At 43.4% G+C, this 13,994-nt stretch overlaps 1 protein-coding gene across 6 annotated transcripts in view; it reads left to right on the top strand.

The window, feature by feature from the left end:
* KNDC1 (kinase non-catalytic C-lobe domain containing 1) overlaps positions 1-13,994 on the top strand; it is a 164,909-nt gene that overhangs the window by 93,753 nt on the left and 57,162 nt on the right. For 3 of the 6 annotated variants that reach the window (XM_029061499.2, XM_029061498.2, XM_029061502.2), the window contains exons 15-18: positions 868-1,012; positions 7,219-7,319; positions 8,491-8,912; positions 12,420-12,449. In XM_029061499.2, the coding sequence (XP_028917332.1) occupies positions 868-1,012; positions 7,219-7,319; positions 8,491-8,912; positions 12,420-12,449 (698 nt within the window). The remainder of the gene's footprint in view (positions 1-867; positions 1,013-7,218; positions 7,320-8,490; positions 8,913-12,419; positions 12,450-13,994) is intronic. The other 3 variants (XM_029061503.2, XM_029061501.2, XM_029061500.2) reach the window with 2 other exon arrangements.

Raw genomic sequence — 13,994 nt, 5'->3', positions numbered from 1 at the left:
TGTGCAGAGCACTGAATCAAGAACTTGGAAGATTAGTGTATCCACACTTTGTTCCTCTAACGCTAACCTTCTCACTGTACCTCGATCTCGTCTGTCTGGCCGCCGACCTCTCGCCCACATCCTACCTCTGATCTGGAACCCCCTCCCTCCTCATATCAGACAGTTATTTGCTCTCCCCAACTTCGAAACCTATTGAAGGCCCATCTCCTCCCAGAAGCCTTCCCTGACTAAGCCCTCCTTTCCTCTTCTCCCACTCCCTTCTGCACCGCTCTTACTTGCTCCTTCATTCATCTTCCCTCCTAACCTCCCAGCACATATGTATAAACCTATATATATATCTGTAATTTATTTATATATTTATATTAATGTCTATCTCCCCCCTTTAGACTGTGAGCTCATTGTGAGCAGGAATGTGTCCATCTGTTTTTATACTGTACTCTCCTAAGCGCTTAGTTCAGTGCTTTGCACATAGTAAGCACTCAATAAATATGATTGAATGAATGAATTCCCTGCCCATAAGGAACTTAACTGTCAAATGCTTTCAGGCCACAGTCGGCTTCCTCTACTCCTCCCCAGAGAAGCCACGGGGAGGAGAGATGGAGGTACCTGGGACAGGGGAATAGTGAGGCACAGAATAGCACTCTTGCCCCACGAACAAAACTTTGGTTTCCAACTGCAGCCTCCAGAAATGATTTAACCCACTCCCACCCAGTAAAACCAGAGAAGAACTCCTCACATCCTCCATCTGCTTCACTCAAGTTCCTATTCTCTGACTCCAGGCCAATAGTGCACTCAGTGAAGAATTGACCCCAGAGTCCACTTGCCTCCAACTGCTTCATCATTTTTTATTCGCTTTTTCTTGTCAAGGGGAATACATTTTCGGCCTGAAAGACCTCACCTACGCTACTTTCTGTGGTGCAATATCCGAAAAGTTTTGTGACCTTTACTGGGATGAGAAATTGCTGCAGAATCTCTTCGATGTCGTAAACGGAAAGACTTCCTCGCCCCTTGGGTAAGTGGTGCCATTGTTCTTGTGACTAGGTTTAAAAGTGGTAAGGGGCAAGCATTCATTCATTCAATGGAATTTATTGAGCGCTTACTGTATGCAGACCACTATTCTAAATGCTTAGGAGAGGCTAATAGAACAGTAGACAGAAGCTTTCTCTGCCCATGACAAGAATAGATGCAGGAGAGAACAGCTGCCCCCCCTCCTCCTAACTCTGGGAGTGAGTTGGCACCCAGCCCACACACTCTGCTGCTCTGGTGCTAAACTTCTCATTGGTCCTCCATCTCGCCTGTCTCACCTCCGACCCTGGCCCACATCCTGCCTCTGGCCTGGAATGCCCTCCCTCCTCAAATCTGCTAAACAATCACTCTTCCCCCCTTCAAAGCCTTATTGAAGGCACATCTCCTCCAAGAGGCCTTCCCAGACCAAGCCCCACTTTTCCTCATCTCCCACTCCCTTCTGCGTCACCCTGACTTGCTCTCTTTGTTCTTCCCCCTGCCCCAGCCCCACAGCACTTATGTTTACATATCTGTCATTTTATTACTTTTATTACTGTCTGTCTCCCCCCCAAACACACCTTCACACATATACATGCACATGCAAGTACTCACGAACACACTCACATAATAATAATAGCAGTAGTATTTGCTACTGCTTTCTATGTGCCAGGCACTGTACTAAGCGCTGGGGTGGATACAAGCAAATGGTGTCGAACACAGTCCCTGTCCCATGTGGGGCTCACAGTCTTAATCCCCATTTTATTGATGAGGGAACTGAGGCATAGAGAAGTAAAGTGACTTGCCCAAGGTCACTCAGCAGACAAGTGGTAAAGCCGGGATTAGAACCCAGGTCCTTCTGACTCCCAGGCCCAGGCTGTATCCACTAGGCCATGCTGCTTTACTCTCCCTTCCTCTCTGTCTCTCTCTGTCTTTCTCTCTCTGTCTCTTTCTTCTCTATCTTTCTCCCTTTCCCTCTCTCCTGCTCTCTCTTTCTCTCTCTCTCTCTCTCTCTCTGTCTCTCTGTCTCATTTTCTCTGGTCTTGAGCAATCTCTTGCCTCGCCATGTTTTAACAATTACCTGCATGGGATTTCTTAATCATCGGCACAAACACCAACAACAATCCTCTAGGCCTATCATTGCCGAGAAACATGGCTCCACTTGCAATAACCTGGCATCTCCACAACCACTGACACAGCCCAGAGACAGGTCAGTCAGTCACATTTATTAAGTGCCTCCTCTGTGCAGAGCACTGTACTAAGCACTTGGGAGAGTATGGAATAGTACTATAACGGGCACATTCCCTGTCCATAATGGCCTCACAGTCTAGAAGGGGAGACAGACATTAGTAGAAAGAAAGAAATTATAGCTATGTACAAGGTGTAGAGGAATGACCCATCTCCATATGTTGGCTCCAGGGAGCAGTGGTGGCTCCTCACATTGTGATCTGACTGCAGAGCCGAAAGGAGCAGTGTGGCCCAGTGGCTAGAGCATGGGCCTGGGAGTCAGAAGGACCTGGATTCTAATCCTGGCCCCATCACTTGTCTGCTGTGTGACCTTGGGCAAGTCGCTTCACTTCCTCTGTGCCTCCGTTATCTCATCTGTAAAATGGGGATCAAGACAGGGAATCCCGTGGTGGAGAGGAACTGTGTCCGACCTGATTTACGTGTATCCACCCTAGCACTTAACACAATGCCTGGCACATAGAAAGCACTTAACAAATATTATTAGTATTAGTATTATTAGAGCATGGGCCTGAGAGTCAAAAGGACCTGGGTTCTAGTCCTAGATCCACCACTTGTCTACTGTGTGACCCTGGACATGTCACTAAACTTCTGTGAGCCTCAGTTCTCTCATCTGTAAAATGGGGATTGAGACTGTAAGCCCCACCTGGGACAGGAACTGTTTCCAACCCTATTTCCTTGTTTCCACCCCAGTGCTTAGTACAGTGTCTGGCACATAGTAAGTGCTAAACAAATACCACAGTTATTATTATTATCAGGTACTTCATCTGTAAAATGAGAATTATGACTGGGAGTCCCATATGGGACATTATAATAATTATTGTGGTATTTGTTAAGCACTTACTATGTGCCAAGCACTGTTCTATGCGCTGGGATAGATACAAGGTAATCAGGTTGTCCCACGTGGGGCTCACAGTCGTAATCCCCATTTTACAGATGAGGTAATTGAGGCACAGAGAAGTTAAGTGGCTAGCCCAAAGTCACAAGCAGAGTCAGGATTAAAGCCCACATCCTCTGACTCCCAGGCCCATGCTCTTTCCACTAAACTATGCTGTTTCTGCAAGAACATGGACTGTGTCCAACCTGATTAAGTTTTGTCCACCCCAAAGCTTAGAACAGTGCTTGGCACAGAGTAAGCTTTTAACAAATACCGTACAAAAAAAAAAAAGAAGTTGGGGCAGTGGGTGGGAGGGAAGGTCTACAGGGGCAGCAGGTTTAGAGGTTGGCTGGCTGTGTCTGAGAGAAACCTTTGAATTTCCACCCAGCTACTCATCAGCCTAGCCAGAAGTTGGATTACCAGTGGAGGACCGTAGACCAGAGTGGCTAAATCAGTTTACTAGCCATCTGTTGTGAAATGTCAAGGAATTAAAACAATTATTATTATTATTGCACTTGTAAAGCACTTATTATGTACCAAACACTGTTTTAAGTACAAGTTAATCAGGTTGGACACAGTCCCTCTCCCACAGGGGTTCACACTCTTAGTCCCCATTTTAGAAATGAAGTAACTGAGGCCTGGAGAATTGAAGTGACTTACCCAAGGACAACGCAGCAGACAAGTGGCAGAGTCGGAATTAGAACCCAGGTCCTTCTGATTCCCAGCCTCGTGTTCTATCCACTAAGTCACAGAATGGAAACCTGGAAAAGATTAGCGTGAAACTATGAGGGTAGCTGGTTGACTAGCCCTCTGAGGGCTTTCCAGTGTCAAGTTGGGGCCTCAGGAATTTCAGAAAGAAGTCACCCTGAATGGGCAGAAACTGGGAGACAATCCCTCCACATTGGGGCTGAAAAGGAAAGTGGAGAAAAGACGGTAAGCCCCTTGAGGGCAGGAATCTTGTCTTCTAGCTCAATCTTTCTGTCCTATGTGCTTGCTACAGTGCTCTGCACAGTAAAGGCTCAATCGATACTCCTGAGTGATTGAGTCCCTTCCCCACGGTCTCCTCCCCCTAGAACTATTCCGTATCGAGTCCCAAATCCCACCAGTGTAGCTCTGGTGAGAAACGGCAGTACCCTTTCTGGATCTCGGATCTGTGAGTGCTCTGCCGAGAGAACTTCGGGGATTAATGACCCCCGAATTCCACTCTGCAAATGTCCAACCTACTTATTTTTACGGCTGCGCGTTTCACTATTGGCTTGTCCCACAGAGTACCATCAACCTCTGCAAGGGTTGAGTCAACTAGGCTACTGCTGCCTCACTGGTGAAGATATTATTATCCTGTGTTCTCAGAGAAGATACCATGGGCAGAGAAATTCAACTGTGTATGGGTGTGTGTGTTTGACTGAACTGGCAGTGAATGGGCATGCATATGTTTGTGACTAAACAGGCAGTGACTCTGTGTGTGTGTGTGTGTGTGTGTGTGTGTGTGTGTGTGAGAGAGAGAGAGAGAGAGAGAGAGAGAGAGAGAGAGAGAGAGAACAATAGCATACAATACAATGAGAAGCAGCACGGCCTAGTGGATAGAGCACGGGCCTGGAATCAAAAGGACCTGGGTTCTAATCCTGGCTCTGCCACTTATCTGCTGTGTGACCTTGGACAAGTCACTTCACCTCTCAGCTCATCTGTAAAAGATAATTAGGTTGGACACAGTCCCTGTTCTACATGGAGCTCACAGCCTCAATCCCCATTTTACATATGAGGTAATTGAGGCACAGAGAAGCGGAGTGACTTGCCCAAGATCACACAGTATTCATTCATTCTTTCATTCATTCATTCATTCAGTAGTATTTATTGAGCGCTTACTATGTGCAGATCACTGTACCAAGCGCTTGGAATGTACAAATCGGTAACAGAGACAGTCCCTGCCCTTTGAGGGGCTTACAGTCTAATCGGGGAAGACAGACAGACAAGAACAATAGCAATAAATAGAATCAAGGCAGGTGATGGAGACAGGATTAGAACCCATGACCTTCTGCCTCCCAGGCCCATGCACTATCCACTATACTATGCTTCTTGAAGGCTTGTATTTTAAAATAAAAGCTAAAGTCTCTTTTGATGTGCTCAGACTAGTGAAAACCACCAATGAATGCCTATTTAGGAGGAGGAGGAGGAGGAGGAGACAGACTTAAAGATATTTAAAAAATAAATAGGCTCCACTATATAGACATAAGTGGTATGAACTATCAGAAGCAGAAAAGGAGGTATTAGAGAAGTAGCATGGCCTAGTGGAAAGAGCATGGACCTGGGAGTCAGAAGGTCATGGGTCCTAATCCTGGCTCTGCCACTTATCTGCTGTGTGACCGTAGGGAGGTCACATCACTTCTCTGGACCTCAGTTACCTCATCTGTAAACTGGGGATTAAGACTGGGAGCCAGAGGTGGAACAGGGACTGTGTCCAAACTGATTATATTTTATAGATGAGTTAACTGAGAAGTGAAGTGACTTCCCCAGGGTCACACAACAGACAAGTGGCAGAGCCAGAACTAGAATCCAGGTCCTTCTGACTCCAGGCCTGTGCTTTATCCACTAGCTGTGCTGCTTCTCATTGTATTGTGCTCTATTGTACTCTCCCTAACCCTTAGGACAATGCTCTTCACCCTGTGAGGACTCAGTAAATGCCACTGATTGATTTGACTGATGGAGAGGTGGTGCTTCACAAAAATGATCTGTACAGCAACTTATATTGTAGTCTGGATAGGGAGAAACTAGAGGCAGGGTGACCAGCGAGAAGGCTGATACAAGAATCTGGTCATGATATAATAATATTAATAATGTTGGTATTTGTTAAGCGCTTACTATGTGCAGAGCACTGTTCTAAGCGCTGGGGAGATACAGAGTAATCAGGTTGTCCCACGTGAGGCTCACAGTCTTAATCCCCATTTTACAGATGAGGGAACTGAGGCACAGAGAAGTTAAGTGACTTGCCCACAGTCACACAGCTGACAAGCGGCGGAGCTGGGATTTGAACCCATGACCTCTGATTCCAAAGCCTGTGCTCTTTCCATTGAGCCACACTGCTACTCTATTAATATAATACCATATCAATAATTATGGTATTTGTTAAGTGCTTACTATGTGCCAGACACTGTATTAAGCTCTGGGATGGATACAAGCAAATGAGTTTGGACACAGTCCTTGTCCCATGTGGGGCTCACATCTCATTCTCCATTTTACAGATGAGGTAACTGAGTCACAGAGAAGTCAAGTGACTTGCCCAGGGTCACACAGAGACAAGAGGCAGAGCTGGGATTAGAACCCATGACCTTCTGACTCCCAGGCCCATGCTCTATTCACTAAGCCATGGTATTTCTTTTAGTCCAAAAGCTTAGACTAAGGGGCAGCTGACTGAGTGGAAATGATCAAGCAGAGGCAGGAAATGTTATTTAGAAAGAAATGGCAGGATGAAGAAGTAGCTTGAATGTGAGAGTTGAAAGATTAAGAAGTCAGTCAATCATACTTATTGAGCACTTGCTCTGTGCAGAGCACTGTACAAAGTGCTTTGGAGAGTACAACATAACAATAAACAGACACATTAAGGTCATGAGTTCTACTCCCGGATCCGTGTGTCTCCTGTGTGACCTTGGGCAAAGTCACTTCACTTCCCTGTGCCTCAGTCACCTCATCTGTAAATTGAGGATTGAGACCGTGAACCCCTCGTGGGACAGGAACTGTGTCCAATTTGATTTGCCCGTATCCACCCCAGCACTTGTTTTGATGCCTGTCTCCCCCTTTCTAGACAGTGAGTCCATTATGGGCAGGGATTGTCTCTATTTGTTGCTGAATTGTACTTTCCAAGTGGTTAGTACAGTGCTCTGCACATAGTAAGCGCTCAATAAATACGATTGAATGAATGAATGAAGTGCGGCCAGAGGTAGGTAGAGTACCAAGCTAACGCCAAGTCTGCAAAACCAAGGCTGGAGGAGTGTTTCAGAGGAGGGGGGTGTTGTAGTCCAGAGTGTCAAAGATGGCTGAGAGGTTACGTTTCTACAAAGTATAAAAAAAAAATTGTGTGAAATATCATTTCTCATTTTCAGCACAAGCGAAAACGTTGGTTCACAGTGGGAGCAGACAACTCAGAATATGAAGAAATCTGGCAGTTTACCAACTGGTAGGAAACTGATAAAGGATGGAATAGGTAAATATATCTGCGTGTGACTCGGGCAGATTCAGTAGATGCATATGGTTTTTCACCCAAAAGGTCTAACATTTGGTTAAAATAATTAAGGGGATTCTAGAGGAAGAAGGCAGCCTGTGAATTTTAAAAAAAATTATAGGTGATATTTCTCCCATTAATTTTAAGATGAAAAATATTGACATTGATATTGTTTATACTCTACTCTCCCCAACATTTAGTACTGCACTTGAGTAAGTGCTTAACAAATATCACAGTTACTAACAGGCTTATATACAGATATGGAAAACAAATCCTACTTTTCACCTCAGAGTAAGCGATATTGGGATCAGGAAGACAGTGACATGATGCCAGCAAGCAGAGCCACCAATTAAGAAAGGGGACTTAGAAACCAGAAGTTGTTCGAATGGTCCTAGTGATAGTGGTTGTCATGGTAACTGCCGGCGGAAGGAATTGGTAGCCCTTTGTGAGGAACAGCGTGTCCTAATGGAGCACAGACCTGGGAGTCAGATGGACCTGGGTTCTAATTCCGTCTCTGCCATTTGTCTATTGTGTGACCTTGGGCAAGTCACTTCACTTCTCCATGCCTCAGTTTCCTCAGTATGGGCTAGTGGGTAGAGATCGGGCCTGGGAATCAGAAGACCTGGGTTCTAATTCCAGCTCCACCACCTGTCTGCCTTGTGACCTTGGGCAAGTTTCTTCAATTCTCTGTGCCTCAGTTACCTCATCTACAAAATGGGGATTAAGACTATGAACCCCATGTGGAATAGGGTCTGTGTCCAACCTGATGAGCTCATATCTATCCCAGCACTTAGAATAGTGCTTGACAAATAATAAGTGCCTAACAAATAGATTATTATTATTATTATTATTATTATTATTATTATCATTAAGACTGTGAACACTTTGTGGGACAGGGACTGTGTCCAACCCGATTTGCTTGTATAATAATGATGGTATTTGTTAAGCGCTTCTGTGTGCCAAGCACTGTTCTAAGCCCTGAACACTGTTCTGAGCACTGAGCCCTGTATCCACCCCAGTGATTAGAACAGTGCATGGCACGTAGTAAGGGCTTAATAAATACCAGAGTTATTATCATTATTATTTAGTCTGACAACGGATTGGAGAACTGCTGGCATTTAAGTTGAACTTGACAAACGTCTTCTTTTTCCAGGAAAAGAGAGACGGGTAACCACAGCCCATGCCAACATAGCCCTTTCTCCCTCCCCGTCATTCGTAGAAATGGATTCAAGTGACCTTTCACAAAGTAACTTTGAGGTTGGATTCCGACCCCAGCAAACAAGACCAGAAAAAGAGCTGTATTCCCTAGATGACATCTGCTCCCCAACTCATCGTGGTCTCGGCCCAGAGCTGGACCAAGAAGACGCGGAAAACGATGGAGCCACAGCCATGGTGGAGGCGGATGACAACAGAAACTCTCCCCATCCCTGCCCGACTGAGTTTCAGAGCTGCAGTCCTGGCTGGGGCAGCGCATTCTACGAGGTTGATTGCTTCAGCTCAGAAGTTTATAATTATGTGAAAAAGCTGGGCCGGCAGAAAGGAAATGAGCCTCAAAATCTAGATGCCAAAAATCTGGTACGTACCGGTGACTGGGAGGCACGTTTTCACACTCTTCCTTGTTCTATCGGCCAAGCAGTGGAGCAGAAGCCATTTTAGACAATCACTGCCTTTTGCTTCTGCTAATAATAATAATAGCGATGGTATTTGTTAAGCGTTTACTATGTGTCAAGCATTGTTCTAAGTGCTAGGGTAGATACAAGCTAATCATATTGGACACCAGTCCCTGTCCCACATGGGTCCCCATTTGACAGATGAGGGAACTGAGGCCTAAAGAAGAAAATGACTTGCCCAAGGTCATACAGCAGACTAATGGTGGAGCGAATTGCTTCCTTTTCTTTAGACAGGATCATTTTTTCCAGTCCACACTAAGTAATTCTAGAAGTAAGAAATACAGCTTCCGGCAACTAAACCTACCACTGTGGATCTGAAGATCCAACAGAGGAAAAGCTCAGTAATCCTTTGTCTGTCACATTATTTACGCTGATCAGATTTATGCCTGCAAATGGGTCAGGAGAAATGTCAACTGCTTCCCCACTTCTTGTGTTGTGCCAAAGGGATTTTACTCCAGGATCCTGGCTCCCTGAGCTCTAATTTCTATGTTGCCTAATGTAGCAGCATGCATCTCTAAAGCAGTAGTCCCCAGAGACCAGATAGCCAAGAATCTTGCCCTGTGGCTAGTAAAACTGACCATGTCAGGGGTGTGAAATCATTGCCATTTGGGGGATTGGATAACCAGGGAATTTCACCCTTATTTAAATTGATTAATGGGTAGGTCACCTTGTGCATTTTGGAGATTGATGTCCAACTAGACCTAAATGCTCCACTTCTACATTATCGTCATCTTCTTTTGTAAAGGAAAATTAACATTTACATTCACTTCTTCATTTTCCCTTTCCTAAAGGTAAGCAATTATAGTCTGGAGAAGTGGAATTCCGTTTTGAATGTCAAAACCCTGTTGTTTTCCTTGAAGTTTGAACATTCTACTGAGTAAGAACACCTGTCAATTGTACAATACAATAATGGCCGGGGAAACTGGGTTAGTTTGCATAATCTTGCACGTGTAGAGACAAGACTATTGAGAAGGGGAAAAGACCTTAAACTTCTTCTGAGTAGTAGCTGGTCTGTGTGTGGAAAAAAAAAAAGTCATATTTTGAAAGATGAAGGGCAGTAGCCAGGAATTCATGGGGATAATGAGTTTATTCCCAGACAGTACTTGATTTTTACAACCACACTTTAATTTATTTGATCATTATGTTCTCCAGCCACTATCAAAGTATTAACCGACTGATAAATAAGGATTTGGTAATGACGATGACTCATTTATCTTCTCTGAAAGACCCTCTCACTCCCCCTGCAATCACTTGTGGTTTAAATGAGGCAGGATGGTAAGTGTTGGGTACCATGGAGAGAAGGAAAATGTGATGGTGAAATGCTTTGAAAGACTAATATTAGAAATTTGTCACCATGGATGGGTTTGTTTGGATAACCTTCCTATCTGCATAAATGGAAAACAGAGATAATGAATAGGATTTAAATATTCCCCAAGAATGAATTTCTCTGCTCACTTCAGGGACTTAGTCACAAATGGTAGAATTTGTCTTTATGTACCTGAGGTGGATTTATAATCACACAGAAATTCACTTCATGGAGCATCCTCTTAATTCATTAACCTATATCTAGAAGATGAAATGTTGCATCTCAGTGTATGAATGTTCTCCAGTATGCTTATGCAAAATGCACAGGTGTTTCAAAAAACATGTTTGACAAAGGAAATCTGGAGGGATGTGATGTTTCCAGCACTAGTTTATTATGGTACTTGTTAAGCACTTACTCTGTTTCAAGCAGGGTTCTAAGAGCTGAGGTAGATATAAGTTAACCAGCTTGGACACAGTCCCTATCCCACGTGGGACTCACACTCTTAATCCCCATTTTATAGATGAGGTAACTGAGGCCCAGAGAAGAGAAGCAACTTGCCTAAGGTCACACAGCAGACATGTGGTGCAGGCAGAATTAGAACCCAGTTCCTTCTGACTCCCAGGCTTGTGGTCTATCCACTAAGACACGCTTCTTCTTATGATTTTACTGGTTCCAGTACCAGAGTGGGTTAGAACCCATTGGACACGAATGTGGAGGCAAAAGGTTATCTCATCAAGTTCATTCATTCAATCGTATTTACTGAGCGCTTACTGTGTGCAGAGCACTGAACTAATCACTTGGAAAGTACAATTTGGCAACAGATAGAAACAGCCCTTACCCAACGGGCTTGCAGTGTAGAACAGGGCAGTCAGACAACAAAACAAGTAGACAGGCATCAATAACATCAAGTTTATCATAACGAGCTGTTTTAACTATCTGAGCCAACCTTCAGGATTCAACAAATCCTGAACCTTAACCTGTTTGTTCCTTTCAAGCAAAATTCATGAATTGGAGGAAAAAAATGGACAGTTCAGATGCTATGATGCATCCTCACTCTGCTGGGCTTCTAACTTTTGTGACTCTAAGCCCATTTTCCTTAGAGCAGTAAGCGGGCTGAAATTGACTTTTCATGAGGTCGGAAAGTGGATTTAAAATAGAGTTCCTCTGGTAGCTTGGTAAATAGGGCATTAACTTCCTGTGTGTAATACATCCGTGGTGATTTTCTAACCTTCCCTACTAAAGACTGCATTCATATTACATCCCTGCAAAGGGTTCTTGGACTATGTTAACTGCACTTTTGCCAGAGCAATTTTTCTAATCCTTAGATTTTGTCAGTCTCAGTGATTTAGGCTAAATCAAAGGTTAAGCTTGTGACATTTTTTTCCAAGAAGAACCCCCAGGTGCACATAAATGAAGCGAGGTTAAAGAAATGTATAAAGGGTCCCCTTATGGTCTATTTAGTATAATTTGCATCCATTAGCATACATTAATGCTAATTGCACCAGCTTCATGGGATCCAGACTAACTCGAGCACTCCTGCCCCAAATTCTTCCCCAGAATAAGTATTTGAAAACCTGAAGCATAAGAGAAATTGAAGTCGGTCAGAAAAATTAATATTCATTCATTCAATCATATTTATTGAGCCCTTACTGTGTGTGGAGCACCATACTAAGCGCTTAGTACGGTGGAGAGATGCATTGATCCATTTCTGGGGGGCATGGGGAGTTTTGGTATTCACCTGGGCCTTGGAAGAGTCCTGATTTTTAAAGCTGTGGAGCTGATCTGGTGATCAGGTATGTGGGAGCGATCTCATCTAAATGCAAGGGTGCGAAAATTTAAATAGGTTTGAGTACATTAAAGAGAGAATTTGGGGGGAAAAGGGGAAATGATGCCAACTGTGCAACCTTTCTACTCTGCCTCGTGGTATATCTGCTATCTTTGTTTTTTCTTGCTGCTTCTTTGTGGTGACATTTGCCTATGGAAATGATTGCTTGTGAGGTAACTGGTGGCTGCCATAAACTCAGTAGAAAAACACTATTTTTACTGTCTAAAAGTGAGGAAAGTGACTATGTTTTTCATATTCATTTAATGCCAACTCTGATGAAGAAGCCTCTGCTAGATCGTGAATGTAACCAGGTAGGATTCATTATATACTTTCTTGACTAGATGTCAAATCTGATTTAAATGAGCAGTGCGGTTAAGGGCACTGTATTGATCATAGATTTTAACTCTTTATGGCTTGATGTGGAATGGGGATTTGGGTTCTAAATCAAAACAGATTTCTACTTTAGTAATATATGCCAAAGGCATTTGAGCATTGAGTTTCCATTGTGTCATTGTTAAAAATGATAATAAGCATCATATGGAGCTAAAGAAACTTTGCAAGTTCACCTTCACTATCCTCCTACCTCCAGACAGGTTTTCACCTCGATCATCAGAGAGACCAGTAACTCCAGGAATTCATCGTTAGTTAGCAACTAATCAATTAGAATCAGTCATTGTCATCTGTTACAGTTTAAACTTGTCTCCTCTAGCTTTTGTCTCAGTGGATATAGAAAATAGCTGTTCACAACATAAATGATTGTGAACTGTTGATATTTCATTTCATTTATTTTATCCCAGTATAGGCACTATACTTCCTGTTACCTTTTCGTTCTACTTAGTGCTTTCACTTTTGTAAATAATTTCGGTCTGATTCCTCCATTTAAAATTTTAAGTTCCTTCAGGGCAGTGAATCTGTTTCTTGTTACTTTTGAACTTTCCCAAACCTTTAGAATGGTATTTCACACCTATACTTTTCCAAACACTTAATGCAGGGCCTGCATACTACTGTTTGAGTGATTAGCACTCTGTCAGCATTCAGTAAATATTTATCGATTGATTCACCAATGTAATTAGACAAATGGCTGAACTTTGGTCATAGAGTAAGAGGAAAATTTAATTCAAATTAAAATTAATTTAAAATTTAAAGAAAATTTATTCTGTTTCAAAACTGGGAACCCAAATTGTTTTTACTATCTTCACAAAGGGGATATTCCAGCTAAGAATAGATGCTATCCAAAGAGGATAGTCAAGCATTTGAAGTATTATTAACCTCTGAACTAAAATGTGTAGAGAATATTTCCACTCTAGTTCTTTACCAGCAGCCCTGCACTCTCCGTCGGAAAGGTTTATCTTCAAAGCAGTAATAATCACGCTTTCGAACTGATAATAATAATTATGATACTTGTTAAGCCTTTACTATGTGCTAAGCACTGGAGTAGGTACAAGATAATAGGGTTGGACACAGTCCCTGTCCCACATAGAGAACACAGTCTTCATCCCCATTTTACAGCTGAGATAACTGAGGCACAGAAAAGTGAAGGGGCTTGCCCAAAGTCACACAGCAGACCCGTGGCAGAGCCGGGAATAGAGCCCAGATCCTTCTGAATCCCAGGCCTGTGCTCTATCCACTGAGGCACACTGCTTCTCCCTAAATGCTTAGTATGATGCTATTTGATAAATACCATTGATTAATCGATTTGCTAAGTGATGATCTGAGCCTGTGGATCGTCTGGCTGTGGGGCACGAGGAGTTTTTCTGAGCCAGCGCATTTGACAAACTGCTTCTTTATTGATGGGCCCTGCTTGTGGGTACAGAAGTGCCCATGAATTTGCCCATGATCAATCCTTCACTGGTATT

Source organism: Ornithorhynchus anatinus, chromosome 3, assembly GCF_004115215.2.
Source record: "Ornithorhynchus anatinus isolate Pmale09 chromosome 3, mOrnAna1.pri.v4, whole genome shotgun sequence".
NCBI classification, from domain to species: Eukaryota; Metazoa; Chordata; class Mammalia; order Monotremata; family Ornithorhynchidae; genus Ornithorhynchus; species Ornithorhynchus anatinus.
The sequence above is the reverse complement of the archived record's forward strand: the minus strand, read 5'-3'. Positions and strand labels throughout refer to the sequence as shown.